This window comes from Panthera tigris, chromosome E1 (assembly GCF_018350195.1).
Source record: "Panthera tigris isolate Pti1 chromosome E1, P.tigris_Pti1_mat1.1, whole genome shotgun sequence".
Lineage (NCBI taxonomy): Eukaryota > Metazoa > Chordata > Mammalia > Carnivora > Felidae > Panthera > Panthera tigris.
In genome coordinates this window covers 11,992,379-12,009,443 of record NC_056673.1, presented here as the reverse complement: position 1 = coordinate 12,009,443, position 17,065 = coordinate 11,992,379, and the positions used below count along the sequence as shown (strand labels likewise).

Genomic DNA, 17,065 nt, shown 5'->3' with positions numbered 1-17,065 from the left:
CACCCTTCCTGAGGGGCTGAGCACCTTCCCAGTTCCACTAGTGGAAGAAGCAGCCTTTTCCAAGAGGTCCAGGCTGCTGACAGCAGCATCACAAGGCTTTGATTTTCTGAGCATGGTTAAAGCCTGGTCCTGGTTATCAGACGCAAAGTACCTCAAAAGTTAGCGTTGAAAACAAATCACCAGAGTGAATTCTCTGCTGACGTGAGAGTTTTGTCCGTGGGACTGTTAAGCTACTTGGGAGAGGAGCAAGTCAGGCTACAGGACAGATTCTGTAAGCCTGCGGTGCTTTTTTCGTTGTTTATTCATTTTGAGAGAGAGAGCATGCGCGAGCAGGGGAGGGGCGGAGAGAGAGGACAGAGGGAGTCCTAAGCAGGCTCCGCACTGTCAGTGCAGGGTCCGGCACGGGCCTGGATCCCATGAAAACCGCGAGATCGTGACCTGAGCCAAAATCGAGAGTCAGACACTTAACCAGCTGAGCCCCCCCCCAGGCGCCTCGTAGTACTGTTTAAGTGTCCCTGTTTTAGCTGGATACGAATTTGCTGAGGCCACAGAATGAACGCACGGGCCCCCCTCTCTGCTCAGCCTTTGCCTTGTGTCTCGTCGTTCCTCAAGTTTCGCAAAAGGGACTCACAGAGCCTGTTAGAGGCCCGGCCCCGGGCGTGAGGGCGCAGAGGTGAGCGGTGGCCTCTCCCCAGGGAGGAGCTGCAGTCCGTGCAGCGGGAGCTGGAGGTGCTCTCGGAGCAGTACTCGCAGAAGTGTCTGGAGAACGCCCACCTGGCCCAGGCGCTGGAAGCCGAGCGCCAGGCCCTGCGGCAGTGCCAGCGTGAGAACCAGGAGCTCAACGCCCACAACCAGGTGAGCCGGCGGCCAGGCGAGCCCGAGCTGGAGTTGGGAGCCGGGCCTCACGTGCGGTGGCCCCGAGCTCCGGAGCCACGGAGCGGCCCCCCGTCCACAGGCTTCTCCCTGACGTCTGACGTCTCCTGGCATATTGACGGAGACTCCCTGCGGGTGGCGGAGCTGGGACCGTCTGCCACCCGAACCAGCCGTTTCACTCGGAGTCACTCTGGCTCCAGCCGGTCTGGGCTCTCTGAGATGCCTCAGTCTCTCCTGAGCGTCTCTGGATTTCTGCTTCATCACTGCTGAGCAGGGCCCGAGAGGGAGTGTCATTGCATCTGGTCCAGGTCTCCTGTCCCTGAGGCTGGGACTGTATTTAATCGTCTCCCAGTCGAGTCCATACACTGTTCACACTTTTTTTGTCAGATTATTCTTTTAAATTTTGCCTGTTCTTCAGAAAATCGGGGTACATTTAAAATCCTGGCTGATGGAAAGGCTCAAGGTAAATATAGCTTGATAAAAGCTACTCTGTGGTACCAAATTGGACCACTATCTGCGTGACCCGCTGCTTGTCTTCCGCAGGCACTGAGTTGGCCACTCCAGACTCAAGGTCTCCGTGGGCCTACGGTCAGCCCGTAGGAGGGCGCTATGGTAGGACTGGTTCCACCTAGTCACTGCAGTGGCCTAACATGTCCACTTGTTAGTTGGAAAAAATGGTTCAGAAAGTGAGCAGGGAGGACGGCAAGAAGGGCCTAACCCTGTGGAAACTCAGTTCAGCAAACCGTGAAGTGCACGGATGCTAGTTATGGTGACAGAAAGGTATGGAGGATTACGGCATCCTGCATACGCAATTCAGCAGATGCTTACAGAGTCCACGTGAACAGCTTCTGCAAGGATATAAATCACAGGCGGTGACAGACTCACACGTTAAATCTAAAACGCCACGGTGTGTGTGCGCACAAGCACGGCCCGTGGCCTCCTGTGCTCACACAGGAAATCGACCTCTCCTGGTTGTGTCGTGCGAGTGCTGCCCCCAGGTGGCTCGGTTAAGCATCCTTTTGTGCCGTGTTGCTGTCTCGCAGGAGCTGAACAACCGCCTGGCTGCAGAGATCTCACGGTTACGGACGCTGCTGACCGGGGATGCCGGCGGAGAGGCCGCTGGCTCACCTCTCACACAGGGCAAGGATGCCTATGAGTTAGAGGTACCACTCAGCCCCTCCCCGAGCCGTGCACCACACGAGCCCCAAGTGGGGACCCAGAGGTGGCCCTTAGCTTATGGTATCATTGCAGGGATGAGAGTCGGAGACAGCAGGAGGGGAAGTACGTGGAAGGATCCAGATCACCCCAAGGGCGACAAAAGACACTAGCTGCCCGGCAGCGTGGGGTCCGTGGCAGGAGCGGGGGACCTCTTGTGAGGCCACGGGGACCTTTGACCCCATGGCCACACCACAGATACCGACCACCTGAAGTGAAACATTTAATAGCTGTGTGAACACCACAGCTGCTTGCAGTTTTAAGTCAGGATGATTGATTTGTATGTCTTTTTATAAAAGCACTTAGAGTCTTTCTCCCCATTCAGTTAAAATTTGGTCATGAAAATATGCTCAGTGACGTGAAGGGAGGCTGAGTGAGTTCAGGAAAAGCTTCAGCAGGATGCTTTCACGGGCCCAGTCCCGGGAGCTCACCATGGCCCCTCGGCCGAGAAACAGGAGTCTTGGGTCCAGGAGGAATCGCAGTGATTCCTTTCTGTTTCTGTATGTGATGTGCAGGCTGTTAGCAATGGTTAAGTGTGTTTGGTGGCATTTCTGGCCGCATGTTAGCAGGGAGGAGGACGAGGACAGTGTCTGCTTCCCAGGGCATGGAGAGGTTCCCTGCTCGGCCCTCATCTTTGCTTTCAAGACTCTAGAAGTCCCTTTGCTGCTGAATGTCAGTCCCTAATCTCTCTCTCGTTCTAGGTCTTATTGCGGGTCAAGGAGTCAGAAATACAGTACCTGAAACAGGAGATCAGCTCTCTCAAGGACGAGCTACAGACGGCATTGCGGGTAATGGCACCTGCCGTGGGAGACAGATCCGGAGATGGGCTCAGGGTGGAGGTCCCGTGCACTCCAGTCGCAGGCTCTTCTAGAGTGGATTTCATTTTTATGAGGGACGTGGTCTCAAAAAATTGAGTTCTTTCTCTTTTTTTTTTTTTAAGTTTATTTATTTTGAGAGAGAGAGGGACAGAGAGCATGAGCAGGGGAGGGGCAGAGAGAGAGAGGGAGTGAGAGAATCTCAAGCCGGCTCCGCACTGTCAGTGCAAGAGAACCGTGAGATCATGACCTCAGCCGAGATCAAGAGTCAGACGCTTAACCGACTGAGCCACCCAGGCGCCCCTCAAAATTGAGTTCTCTTAAAACAGCATTTAAGCAGGTCCTCGTTCTCCGTGCCTCTTGTGTACTTTGGCGGGGACTGTGAGACCAAACAGAAATGTTGTCCCGGAAAGTGAGAGTTTGGCGAAGCCCACTTATCTCCACCAGGACATTCTTGGAATCAGAGAGGAGATGATGGAATCCCTGGGGGCCATTCAGTCACTTAGGAAATCCAAGACAGAGGAGGGGTTTTCCGGGAGGTCTTCAGTGGGTCAAGTCTATGCCCGTGCTTGCCAGAGCTCCCCGGGAGTCTCGTCCCACGTTGAGACGGACTCTCAGCTATGCCTGTTTGACTTTGTGTTGAGTTCCTGCCTCTGGAAAACGGGCGTCGATCTGCCTCTCCTGACTGCCCACAGCATCCCTCAGTCGTTCTGCAGAAGCGTTCCAGCCCCGGGGAGACGGACCACCTGGCCTGGCCCTAACCACCACTTGCTTCTGTCCTTTTTATCCCCAAGGACAAGAAGTATGCTAGTGACAAGTACAAGGACATCTACACAGAGCTCAGCATCGTGAGAGCAAAGGCCGACTGTGACATCAGCAGGTTGAAAGAGCAGCTGAAAGCAGCAACGGAAGCACTGGGTGAAAAGTCCCCTGAAAACACCCCTGTGTCCGGATATGGTGAGTCCTCCAGGCTCTGGGCCCAGACGAGCTGTGGTCAGAGACTTTCACCAGCACCCGAGTGAAGGCAGAAGAGTCTTCTCTGTATTTAGACCTGAGTTTCATCGGAGAAGGCACTGGGGCTGGAGGGTGCCCTGGCTTCCACAGGCTCCCCAGGGTTGGGAAACCATCTTCCTCTCAGCACGCCGGTGGGGACGGTGTACTGATGGCCTCGAAGGGGACGTTGCTCCGTTAGCGTGTGTTTTCACAGTAATAACAGGTTGCATTTTTTGCATTTTTCTCTTTTCCTCAAGAACTCAATAGCTTGGTGACGGCAGCTGTCACCTGTTGCTTGACCCTGGGGCTTAACCATAAAATCTGTAAGAGGCCATGGGGGCAGGGGAGGACAGTCCCCCCTGAAGACATGTCGTAGAGTAATATCCAGCAAATTCAGCTGTTGTCTCTCAACCAGCCAAGCACTAGCGGTCGCGGGGGTGCTGGCCGCCAGGTAGAAGAAAGGTCACTTGTGTTGCTGCCAGAGGCGGGCAGGCAGCACGAGAGCACCATCTATAATCGAACTGTAGACTAACCCTGGAGGCTGACAAAGTGACGACAGTGGCCGCTTCCAAGGAGGAGCCTGGGGTGGTAGGGGCCATGGAGAGAGGAAGACGTGGAATCTGGGGCAGGATGCATGTATCCCGGGACCTGCCAGTTTAACTTCTGAAGAACCAAGAGCACAGAGATGTGCAAACAAGGATGTTTAGCAGTTGCAGCAAATAAGAGGATCATGGCTTCTTAAAAGAGGCCAGGTAGAGATTGTGTCTCGACGTGGAAAGAGATCCCTAAGTGTGCTAAGTGTAAGCCCCACCCCCAGCAGGACACAGGGTGCGGTGCGACCCAGCGAACGTTCGTTTAAGCAGCCATGTTTAAGAAGCCTGCAGGACTGTGCACCAGACTGCGAATGGGGTTGTCTCCGTGGGGGTGGGTTACAGTGGGTCGTGACAGTCCCGGGTTGTCAGGGGGGAGGGTGTGGTTAAATAAGCAGCGGGACAGTTGGTCCGCTCGGCAGTTAGGGCCGCGGCGCGGTCCCAGAGTGAAGCGCGCCAGCCGCCCTGCCGAGTGCCGCTCGAGCCAGTGTCCCGCACCGGCGAGGACGGCCTAGCCGCGTGCACACAGGCGTCCTCCGGTGCTTCCCGCGCTTTGAGTTGTTCCGAGAAGGATCTAGTGTGTTTTACAGTTACTGGCTTTGTGCTCTCTCAAAGCTATGTAAGGAAATGTCGTGAGTGTGGCAATAAAAACAAGCTTTGGAGATTTTTTAACATTCAGTCTGGTTCCCTGGGGTTTTATAAAACCAAAGTAACGGTTCTGTTTGTTCTTTCAGATATAATGAAATCTAAAAGCAACCCTGACTTCTTAAAGAAAGACAGATCCTGTGTCAGCCGGCAACTCAGAAACATCAGGTCCAAGGTGAGTCTGGCATCCTGCCCCCAGCTGTGTGGGGCTCTTGGACTTTAGGGAGAGGAGCTGGAGTCAGAGCCCACCACGGGCCGCAGCAGAGGGTCCCCAGGTCCCAGAACTCATCTGGCTCCACATGCCTACCCACTGGGCCAGTTCTGGTGGCTTCGAGCCCCAGAAGCTCCTTCGTGCCGAAGTGGAACCAAGTTTCGACAGTGACGATTGAGGGGCCAGGCCTCTGAGAAGCAGGGCTCGGAGTGAATTCGACCTTAGACGTCCAAGGCCGGATTTCACCCCAGTGCCCTCCTGGGCCAGCCCCGCTGTCTGCACTGTTCCGCACACGTCCCTAGTTTAATACGACGCCACCTGCCTTCGAGAGAGGAAGCTGCCTACGCCTCTTGCCCCAGCCACGTGGTAGCACCTCCCGGCGTATGGCCCCCACCCCGCCGAGCGCCTCTCCACGGGAAGGACGGGCGGAGGGTGGGAGTAACGAGCATGTTGCATTTAGGATTTATTGTGTGTGTCTTATTTTTTGCTCTTTCCTCTGACAGTCCGTAATTGAGCAGGTCTCATGGGATAACTGAAACGAGCCCGCTTCCAGGTCCCCTGTCATGTAGGTAAACCACCTCTCACCACCCACCCATCTGCCGCCCTCGAGGGGGCGGCAGGCTGCATGCACGGCTCACACCTCCATAGCAAGCTCCTTGTTTTATCGCTCCAGCAAGCACATACGCAGCCCGGGTCAGGTTCCCCTCACCTGTTATTAACGGGTTAACGGGCACTGGAACCTCCTACTAGGCTTGACCCTTTGCCGAGGGGAGCATCTCCCTGGCTTGGCAGGTGGTCCACAGAGGCGGCGTCTCGGGTGGGCGTGGGCTCGCGAGTGGCCCCCGGCGGTGGTCAGAGTACAGGTCGAATGATCGGCGTATTCCACGTTCTCTGGGGTAAACCCTCCAGAAGGGACCCGGCAGGGACCCGGCCGCCACTGGCAAACAGGGTCTCGCATCTCGGAGAACCCCCGCACCGAGTTAATGGGCCAAGGCAGGGCCGGACCCCGGTATTCAGGGAGCCAGTACGTCGCGGGGATGGCCAGGAAAACGGCTCAGCAGAGCGAGAGGACCAGGAGGGGTCGGGGCTGAATGTTTACCAGCACTTTGGGGCTGTTTTTAACACAAGGAAAAGCTTCTTTCTGGGTGCTGTGGAAGGCGGTGGGGGCACCCAGGTGCTGGCTGACAAACACCAGCCTCTCTGAAAACAAACAGGACAGTGGGCCCGTGCCTGGACACCCCCAGCCTGCCACCAGGCCGGCGTCCCGGTCACACAGCCACTCGCTCCTGGTGTGCCTCTGGCCGAGCCGACCCGATCTCATTAGTTCTCTGACCACAGTCCTGGCGGTGACGCCGACGGGCCCAGGGCCACGGGCCGGCATCCTCCGGCTGAGGGGCTTCAGCCCGATGGCGCGAGGGAAGCGGGTTTGTTTTAAAAGGAAGACTTTTAAGAAAACACAAGTTTTAAACCTAGTCAGTTTGGTTTTATTTATTCTTCTATAGTCCCAAGTTACTTAGAACCAGATATGGCGGAGGCTTGACTGAAAACTTTGTTTGGGCTTTTTCTGTAAACGTGAAAAACACTCTGTTTAGCAAAAGGAGAACTTCTTTTGTTTACGGTTTTCTTATTGAAGGTTCTACTTCCTATTTGAGGTTGAACCGTAGCCACTGTAAGTTCACTGTTAATGATTTAGGCCTGTTGCCCATCCCGGCAAATGACGGGCGATGAAAAGCTTCTGCTGCGCCCTCCCGGGACCTGGCTGGGTCAGGCCACCCCGTCGGAACACATTGTGTTTCCCGGGGGTGTGTCTGAGTTTGTCCCTTCTGGAAGAAAGGCCAGAAAGTCAGTGACAAGACCAATAAGGGACTTTGCGGTGATGTGCCGGGAAGACCTTTTTTGCTGGCCAGGAGGCAGCTAAAGGCAAGGTGGAGAGTGAGGGCACTGTCGGGCACACCCACGAAGGTCGGGGCCTCCAGCGCAGCCTCAGACCCTCGGAGGTGCCAGCACCCAAATGAGAGGGGTAAGGAGGCCAGGAATGGGGTTTTCCCAGATGTGTTCGAGTCCACGTGACTTGGCCAAGTTTCCAGCGTCTCTGTGACACACTGTCCCCCTGGCCTGAGTAGAAGGGGACCTCGCAGATGTCCTTAAGGACACCTCTTGTGATGCCAGGCAGGCCTAGGCCTGTTTGCAGTATCCACCGGTGCTCACTCTCGGACGTGCGCCGTCCTTTTCCCTGGATGTATTTGGAGATCCCTCCCCGCCCCGCTTCCACCCCACCACCACAGGAAGACCCGGGAATGCGGCTGCCCAGAATCCACACCTGTCGGTGGTGCTCTTTGATGTGGGATCTGATGTGTCCTCGTAATGTCCTTTGTTGATGTTCTCTTTCCGCATCCTGCCTCACTCAAAAGGATAGACAGTCTCAGTTCCCACACAGTCAAAGCAAGCCCGTTGCTTCAGAGCCTCGTGGCTTTTCTGAGATCGAGACCGGAGCGGACCTTTCCCACGGGGTCCTCATAGAGGCCCCCATCCGGTGGTCTGAGTTTGGGGTCACGGAGGCAGTTGTTGGAGAGACCAGCCCTGTGGGAGGAACGAGCCCCAGAGGAGCTGGCTGTGTATACCCCGGGAGCCCTCGTCTGGGTGCACAGGGTCAGCACGGGGGTCACTTACTTTCTACCCTGATAGCTCAGCTCTGGCGCACAGCGGTATGTGACCCTGAGCCCGTGGCCTCGGGCTGCCCCTCGCCGCCCTGCTCCCCAACTGCCTGTCCCGAGCACAGCAGGGACTCCTGACACCGGAGAGCCCACCGGAGGCAGAACGTTTGCTCTCCCTCCGTCCGAGGACCCTCCCCACCAAGTCCCCCGCCAGAACAAAGCGGTGCGGCAAGTGACGGGCCGGCTGGCACTTAGGTGTGGAGCCTCCCGCACCGCGGCCACGTCCAGCACCTGACGCCGCTCTGCCCGTGGGTGCCCCTTGACCTGAAGCACTGGGGGAAAGACCCGAGAGCGGATGAGGCCGTTATGTGCATTAAGGAAATTTACACTTCAGGGCGGGACATGGATTTGCCCCGCTGAGTCCTCCAGGTGACCCGGCGGCAGGCTTCAACAGGGCCCCTAATGCCTGCTTCTCAGTCTGGACCAATGGGCTTCAGAAGGGTTACTCACAGAACCCTTTATTTAAAAGAAAAACGAAAACCAGTGACTTCATTCATTTACACACCTAGAGCTCACAGCTCCACAGTACAGAGAGCAGGCAGAGCTGTTCTAGGCGATGGGGTGGGGGGACGCCAGGGCCCGCCTCTCCTGCCTCAAACTCTGTGGGAAGCTGTGTCCCACAGGCCTCGCTCACAGACACGCGCTCCGAGGCAGCAGCCCGCGCCGCGCCGGGAGCTCCCAGGAGTGTGCCAGAGCCAGGAAACGGCAGGCCGGGCTCTCGGGCCCCCCCGCCCCGCTCCACTTCACGGTGCTCTGATTTCTGGCTAAAAACCACAGTGGTCACCTGGAGCCTGTACCCGGGGCCACCCTTGAGGTTCATACGTCCCAGAGGAGCCTGTACCTCTGTGAGTTCTGGCACATGCCGGCCAGTGGGCAAGTCTGAGGCTGGTGTTGAGACGGGCCACGAAGATCACGTGGCCACTGAGGAACCAGCCCCATCCGAGCTGGTGCCGAAGTAACCTCAGCCACGCTCTGAGGATGTTCCTTTTCTTGTCAAGTTAGATCTTTGGGAAAAGCCCCTAAGGGCCAGGGGGAACTGTTTTGTCCCCCAGTTAGTGAAGTGTCATTCATCTTGGAGCACACAGATTTCAAAATTACCGAGGTCACACTTGAAGGGAGTATTGGCTTCGCATTCTGAAGACTTTAGTAAATATGTTGACATGTTCCCAGGTCCCCAGTGACAGTAAAGCCACCAGGGCCGCTGGCCAGGGAGCAGCTCGGGCCAGGAGCAGGTTAGAGGGAAGCGGGCGCTGCCAGGGTGCAGCCCAGGGGGCGGGGGCCCCCGCCGTCCTCACGAGGCTCAGCGTCACGGTCACGGAGGGACCAGATGTGGACAGAGCCCACAGAAGGACACAGACGGGCGGATTTCTAGTTCTTGGCATACCCTTCTCCCCTGGCTGAGTCGATCTGATCGCTGCTTGTCCGAAGAGCCCTAAGCTCGGAATTCAGCTGCTTACACACGTGGTCTGTTTCTCTGGTTTTTTCCTTTTTTCATCCAGATAACACCGTTTCACAGGGGACATCTCTCTCCTTAGCATGCCCCACTAATCTCTCGAGGAGCCCCTCCCGCCCCGCCCTCCACCCCGGCACCCGCACCTCTGCCTGACTGCAGCCTGCACGCACGGCGCCGGGCCCGGTGCTAACGGTGTGTTTCTTTTTCTCCTGCCCTCGTGTCCACCCAGAGTCTGAAGGAAGGCCTGACCGTGCAAGAACGCTTGAAGCTCTTTGAATCCAGGGACTTGAAGAAAGACTAGCTGTGTCCCGTTCAACTTGAACACACACCCCTCCCGGCTCGCGGCAGCACTACCCAAGCGCCGCTTCTTGTCTGTACCTTTATTTTTTATTACTATCGTTGTCGTTACCGTTGTCATCATTAACTGTGGGTATGGATGCATGAGAGACTGGTTTATGGGTTGTTCACATCGTTCCCCGCTGTGTTGATTCCCAGTTCCCGTGTCCTCGTCAAAGCTTCGTTCCCACGGTATCCAGAAACCCGCCAGGCAGCGGGGGCCGGGAGGGCTGTCCGCTCCCGGCCGGGTCTGCACAGAGCCCCCTCCCGCCGCAGCCACCGCACTCACCGTCAGTATTAAGGCCCAGCGGTCTGTCGATAAGCTAGCTCGTCCCGCCGGGTGCACTGTGCGGACTCGGGGCCCGGGCGGTTGTCGCTCTGCCGCGTCCGGGTCGCTCGGAGAGAGCAGGGCGTCAGGTGGCGGCACCGACAACTCACTAGTCTTCGGGAGGAGCTGGGAGAGCAGGTCGGGGGGCACGGTTCACAGCCCCCGGTCACCACCTTTGGCTTGGGAGAAGGACGGCGTTTTGTATGGGTCCCACTAATTCAGCTTAGAGCCGCACCGCAGATAATCGCGGGAGACCTTTCACAACCTGGAGAATGTCGAAAGCAGCCATTCCTATTTTTGTTTGTTTTTTATTAAATCTTGCACAAAACCCCGGCCCCTCGCATTCCTTCCTACGCTCGCTCCTTTGTTGGTCACCAGTAGCCCTGGTCTCTTCCTAACAACTTAAGAGTGTTGACCTGTGGCCTGGGCTGCAGACCGTGCTTACAAAGCCTGATGAATTCCCTTGGGGAATCAGTCAAGGGGAAAGACTGTTCCGGTCTTTAACCTTTCTGAAAGAAACCTCCACGTTGCTTCTGAGAAGGCTGAGTGAAGACCCCTATGTTAAGTCAAAAAGAAAGTGCAGAGGATGTCGGAATCAGGTGAAAACTGCCACTGTTGTTTTTAACTCTACTCTGAGCTCCGAAAGGTTCTCGCGCAGCATTCGGAGAGCCTAAAGTAAACCTGTGCTAGCAAAGTTGCGTTTTCTCACAGTCAGAGTGAGACCTCTTTACCTGCCGTGACACACGACGGCAGTTCTCGAAAACCTCTCACGCTGGGGTGTCCGTCCCGGCGCCCGGAAAACCATTAATCCCGTTGAGACGAGGACTGTAAACAAGCCCCGCCTAGTGGGAAGCCGTTCGCGGCTCCGGGCTCCAGAGCGGCCGGAAGTGCTGCAAGAGAGTGTCGGGAGGAGCTCGTTCTGGTCTCGCCGCCTCTGTCTCCCGTTGATTTTACTGCCAAGAGCGCACTTTCGCTCTGTCGATGCTTCCGTTAGGTGGGGAGTCTGGGTACGTGGGCACTTTGGGGGCAGAAACTTGGAAATCCCCTTGCTCGGTCTCTAGATTCGGTTAACAAGGTCATCCAGGGAAAGCCCTGGAAAGGCCGGGCAGAAGGGTCTGGGGCGTGCTGTCTTCTAGTGGGAATAAACTCCGAGCCGTCCCCTGGCATCGAGGCTCTTCTGTGCACCAACCTCCAGAGTCTTAACCCACACCTGTCACTCCTTTGCTGCTATTCCATGTTTTTAAAGGCAAGAGAATGTTAGGTCTGGGTTTTCAGTGCTACTCACCAGACACCCCGCACCACCCCCGGTGTAGACTGGCAGCATTTTTAGGAAGGACCATGGTTTTGTGCGTGTGCCGCTCGGCATGGGATGCTCCGGATCCCGTGGTCCATCCTTTGGGCTCTAGAACGCTATTTAACACGTATGTCCTCCAGGGCAGAGAGTGAGGTGACGGCCAGGAGGATCTGATGGGGCGGGGGCCTTGTTGCCTGGTCCCCGCACGGACCGTCTCAGCAGCACGGTTTCACGTCACTCCTTCGGAGAACTCCCCTCCTCTACCGCAGTTTCCTTAGTGAGTGTCCCTGCTGCCTCTGGGGACTCTAGCCCTTCTCCAGGCAGCCCCCTGCCTCCAGCCCTCTCTGGCTTCTGGTTTCCCGGCAGGGTCCCTGCATGGAATCCAGCCCCACCTGCCTCCGGACCGTGCCGAGGGTCCGAAACCTGCAGTACTTTAAATAGGTCAGAGCACTTCACGCACCTGTGTTCGTCACTCAGCCCTTGAGGTCGCACCTCGGGAGTCCTAGGAACAGCCGTATGCGGAGGTGGAAGGCAGAGACCAAGAAAGACAGATCTGTCACCGCAGCCTCTGAGGGCTCCGCCTCCTCGCCCCAGAGACCACAGAACTCGCTCCCCTGGGCTGCTTCAGTCTGGGCGTTACCAGGAACGGGCTACAAACCGGGGCGCCCTGGCTTCTCTCCAACAAAAGGCTGCTCCTGCTGCAGCCTCTAGAAAAGGCCCCGAGCCTAGCCTGGTCTTGCTGAGCGTCGCATAGTGACGGCTATGGCCTAGAACCCGATCTGAGCCACCTGCTGATAAGCCGGTCCTCTGGCTGGAGAGAGCAGACAGAACAGAATAAAGGGGGCTTCGCTTTACCACCTCTGTGTTGCACCCCAATCCCGCTGTGCATGGTCTCCGTAGAGCACCCAGAACCCCGAGGAGCTTTTAGCCACCAAGTTCCTGAGAGAAGAAAGAATAAAGCTGTGGGGGTGGAGTTGCTTTCTGTGCCGGTGGAGAAGGGTCCTTCGGTGGATGGGGTAGTGTAGGTGATTGTGAACTTGGGGTGCTCCCGCTGCCGACCGGGCAGTGGGGGCGTCCCCACTTCCCAGTGGAAGATGAGCACGTGGATCGAGTCTTCCCAGTTGTAATGATCTTCCTGTAAATGGTCACTGGTCCCTCTGTGGTTCGCTAGCAGCTGACCAGCCATCAAACACGCGAACGGGAAAATGGAACCATTTGACTTCGACGGGGTCTGTGCGTAAGATCCGCGCTCTCACGTCTGCACGTGCGTGCGCACACATGCCGAAGAGCCGCTTTCTGCCAGTCAGGCTCCTTTATCGACGTGTGTGACTTCAGCGCCTGCTAGCATTCCGGTGACCGTAGCTGTCTGCGGCCTCCCTGGCAGACGTGCGGCAGAGCGCTTTGCCTTTGGAAATGGAAACTTGCATCGTAAGGCCTCAAACTGGGTCTGAACTTGATGGAGGAGGTGAGGGCCGTCCTGGGGCGACAGGTGGGGGCCATGGGAGGAATGTGTGGGTTTGTCAAGAGCCAGAATCAGAGGCTCCTCCCTAGGAATCCAGTGAGTGGAAAGGCCCCAGGCTCTGGCCAGTTAAGAGGAACCTGTGACGCAGTGGACTCACCAGTCACTAGCTCACCGACCCAACAGGTAGGCCTCGGGGGGCCTCACAGCGGCCAGACTCGGGGAGAGAGCGAATTGCGGTTCCTAAGAAATGTAATTGTGAGCCTCGGAGTCTGTCTGAAAGGGACTGTGACAGTTGTTAATAAGGCCACGAAACAAAACCGATGGCATAAAAAAACAAGTTTTAGGGTTCCAGTTGACAGTGTTTATTTCACCATGGAGGGAACTGGAACACTTAACCTGAGAACCGAGCACGATCCTTGTCACTGCTGCCTGGCGGTCCCCTTGGCAAGTCCGTCTTTAGCCTGGGCCTGGGCCTGGGCCTGGGGCAGCACTTGTCTGCCCCACCCCTGCTGGAGGCCGGGCACCTGCCCCGTGGCCACTTTTCTCGGGCTTTAAAGCAACGCACGCGGCTGTGCCGGGGTCCCCGACAGCTCGCCGGCTACAGGGAAGCACCGCGGGCACCCCCACGTGTTCCCCACTCAGATGAGCCAGCGGGCAGTGCGTTTCTGCCTCCACTCCCCTGGCTCCCAGAGCTGCCCAGGCCCCTTTGGCGGACTCAGCCCATGCATCACCCGTGGCCTGATCTCAGGCCCCGCGTGCTCTGTCACGGCTGGCCACACACCAGCTCTTCTCCAGGCACTCGGAGCTGTTTTCACTCAGAGTGGAAAGAATGCGGCCCGTCAACACGTCTTCTCAAATCTAGAAGTAGTCCTGAAAGCAAGCGTCCGCATCGCTGTCCCACGGAAGCTTGCCACAGTTTTAACTCCGTCGAACACACAACTTCAGAAAGCCGGACAACTACAGAATTCAGCGACCCTTCATCACCAGGAAAGGTGGGAGGGAGGGGGTATTTTTAAAGTTCTTACAAAGGACAGGGAAGCAGGTAGTAAAAGGAAAAAAGCTTGTGCTCATCAGCAGCTTCGCTTCTCTGGAAACGTCCGTCCTTTGGAATACCTCCCATCCTGAACATCCTGGAAGCGGAGCTCCTGCCGTGCATATTCTGTCAGACAGGAATTTGCTTCACGAACAGATCTGACGTGCCGCCCGGACGTGTTCTCCATCAGCTGGGATCGGCGGGCAGCTCTCGGGGCCCTGGCGCCACGGTGTCCACTCTTCACCAGGGCCTGGGGAGGTGCCGCCGAAAACTTGCTTGTGCCGACGCTTCTTACAGTTCAGGTATTTGCGTGCCGCTTTGTGTCGTCTTTCATCACGGGCTCTCGCCCCTTGGGTCATTCTTGAGACACGAGGCCCTGTACTGTCTGCTCGGTCAGCAAACGCTACGATACCTAAAAGGCGTGAGCTCAGACAGGAGACCCCTGATCCGAGGAGAGATCTTTCCATCCACCTGAGATTGGGTCAAAAGGTAAAGTCCACTGTTCTCAGCACCACGTAGGACATCGTGGGACGCGTCCCCCGCTCCACGGCTGGCCGCGTCTGCCCGGAGACGGGGTCCGTGGTACTTGGATGGGGTGCCGTTGCTCTCACACCTGGACGCTTTCAGTGAGGCCGTACTTCCCACGGTGGAAAGTTTCAATAACAACCACCCCGAAGTGAGTCTGGTAAAACCACTTGTTTTGGGTTCTTTGTGAGGAAGACAGGACATAAACACAGTACGAAAACGAACATCGATTTCTCTCAAGGGTTGTCGGCTGGAAAAGACCCAGCCTCATTCTTCTGCCCTTTTGAAAACAAGTTTCGAGTATTCTGGTTTCTTTATTAAAGGGAAGGGGTCTCCCTTCTTGTCTTTCAGCAGAGGAATCTGAGCAGAGTACGAGGAATACCTCAGCCCCACCCCAGCCCCACTGTAGGGAGCAAGGACCACCTGCCCCAACACAGCCTGGGCCCCTTCCCCCTAGGTGCCCGCGTGCCTTGTGGAGAGGAGCCCGCCTCACTGGCTTCCAGCTTCTCTGTGTAAAAGCCACCGTTTACTTGCTTCAAAATAACCTACGTCATACAGAGTGAGCGGTGTAAATATTACTCGGAAATTACCGCGGGGATTTTCGTGACAGAGTTGGTATGGGTTTAAGAATATCCCCTCGTAAGCTAGGGAGGACGGCTTTGGGTTCAACACTGAACGCCACCCAGAGTGATAACCGTTTCTAACGGGTGATGCACCTTCTTCAAAGCTTCGGTCACCTCATGGGCGGTTTTCAGGAGTGCATGCCAGCATCTGAAGTAACAGGAGGCCTGCGTCCACGCGCGTTTTCTCTGGAAGAACTCCGTCATACTTGCTCCCGGCCGAGCCATTCGGAGGCCTCCAGGAAAAGCAGGACCGTGGAGAACGTGGTGGGCACATCTTCCCCAGATCTTTCTGTGGCAATTTCAGGCCTGTAGGGAGACGTCGTGGAAGGCACTGCTCTGGCCCGAGCGGCCGGATGGGGGGACTCGTGACCCCTCGCTGGGTCGGGCGTCTGCATGTCCCCCACTCCTAGGTCCTGTGGGAAGTGTCGAGGGTGCAGAGCTGCCAGCGCGGTCCCTTTGCATCGTGTGTCCGCGTCACTTTGGGGAGGGAACGTGCGGGAAACCGGCTCATCCGGTGCATAGGCTGACCCAGGAGGACTCGGAGGTCCCAAGGGTGAAGCACGTGGTCCGTGGGCGCCGGTCGGGGGCTGGTGGGGGAAGGGAGAGCTTCTCGGGATGCAGTCCGAACACCGGAAGGAATGAAGTTCTGGAAAAGCAGCGGTCGCCGGACACAGTCGGCCTGCCACCCGTCACGTGTCTGTGCCCTTCACAACTAGTTGTATCACATATTTCAGTTTTGTTTTATAGGAAGCTAGGAATAGATTATATAAAGAACACTAAAGTCATTATTGTGTTATAAGTTTGTATCACAAAACCAATTACGATGGATTTTAGGATTTACCTTTAGTATTAATGACTTCTCTACTGACTTACTGTTAGGACTTAAAACCAGTTAAGTGCTAAGAATTCATGTGGTTTTCCTAATATTTATAAAGTGTAAAGTTTCTAAGTGACTCCTCACCAATTGTAATTCTTAATAACTTTTCTCACAAATACACTCTTGTGTCAGAGGGAACGTCTCGGTCCAGCGACCAAGGACGACAACGCTAGGCCAAACTGCTGGGGGAGCTGATACACGAACAAAGTGGAACGTGTACATAACTTTCTGCTGTGACAAGTTTGGAAATAATCCACAGCAGTGACTTCTGTCACAGCTAATTATCGCAACAGTCGGGTGATAACGTGTTCAAACAACAAGCCCGTGTAATTCTAACCGGGGTTTCATTTCTGTACTAAAGCTAAGTGGTAACGTTCTCTGAACAACGTGTGTGGAGGCCTCTGGGCTTGGCAGCCCCCCACTGCCTCCCCGCGCTGGGGCGGCCCCAGGGGCTCTGCCAGGGGGTTGGGGGGGGGGGGTGGCATCTTCTGTCCGGCCACACTGCCCTCCCGAAGAGGTGAGCCCGGTCAGCCAAGCTGCTCGCTCTTCCGACAATTCAACATTTTGATGGTTTCATTGAGGCTTTTTAAAAAAAATAAACCGTTTCTGAACAACTGTTCACAATTGAAGTGTACCTTTGTCAAAATATTTATTCCTTTGTGTGACATGCTAGATTCCCATGGATGCAGCTGATCGTTTCTACTTTGTAAATATTACCTAACTTTACATAAACTATATCATAATAAACTATTTTTGCATCACCCTGGCATGCTGTGAATGGGAGTTTGTTCAATGGAGAGACCTGCACAATATTCATTTAAATCAGAATATGGAAACCTGTCAGTAGCCTAGAGACTTATCCTGGAGTTTTTTGGTTTTCGTTTTGTTTGGCTTTAAAAACAAAAGTGTTTTCAAAGTTAGGGGTTTATCAGCATTTTAAAATCAGGAGATTTCACATAAAAGTCTGTATTGTGGGGCATCTGGGTGGCTCAGTCGATTAAGCATCCAACTTCAGCTCAGGTCCTGACCTCATGGTTTGTGGGTTTGAGCCCCACGTCGGGCTCCACGCTGACAGCGG

The 17,065-nt window shown here is 55.8% G+C and overlaps 1 protein-coding gene across 3 annotated transcripts in view; it reads left to right on the top strand.

Moving 5' to 3' along the window:
* LOC102955459 (myosin phosphatase Rho interacting protein) overlaps positions 1 to 16,753 on the top strand; it is a 154,144-nt gene extending 137,391 nt beyond the window's left edge. For 2 of the 3 annotated variants that reach the window (XM_042966316.1, XM_042966319.1), the window contains 6 exons: positions 696 to 855; positions 1,917 to 2,036; positions 2,790 to 2,876; positions 3,698 to 3,860; positions 5,221 to 5,306; positions 9,739 to 16,753. In XM_042966316.1, coding sequence (XP_042822250.1) covers positions 696 to 855; positions 1,917 to 2,036; positions 2,790 to 2,876; positions 3,698 to 3,860; positions 5,221 to 5,306; positions 9,739 to 9,810 — 688 coding nt within the window. In that variant the 3' untranslated portion in view covers positions 9,811 to 16,753. Of the gene's footprint in view, positions 1 to 695; positions 856 to 1,916; positions 2,037 to 2,789; positions 2,877 to 3,697; positions 3,861 to 5,220; positions 5,307 to 5,845; positions 5,908 to 9,738 lie in introns of all 3 variants that reach the window. The other variant, XM_042966317.1, reaches the window with a different exon arrangement.
* Positions 16,754 to 17,065: the final 312 nt, after the last annotated feature.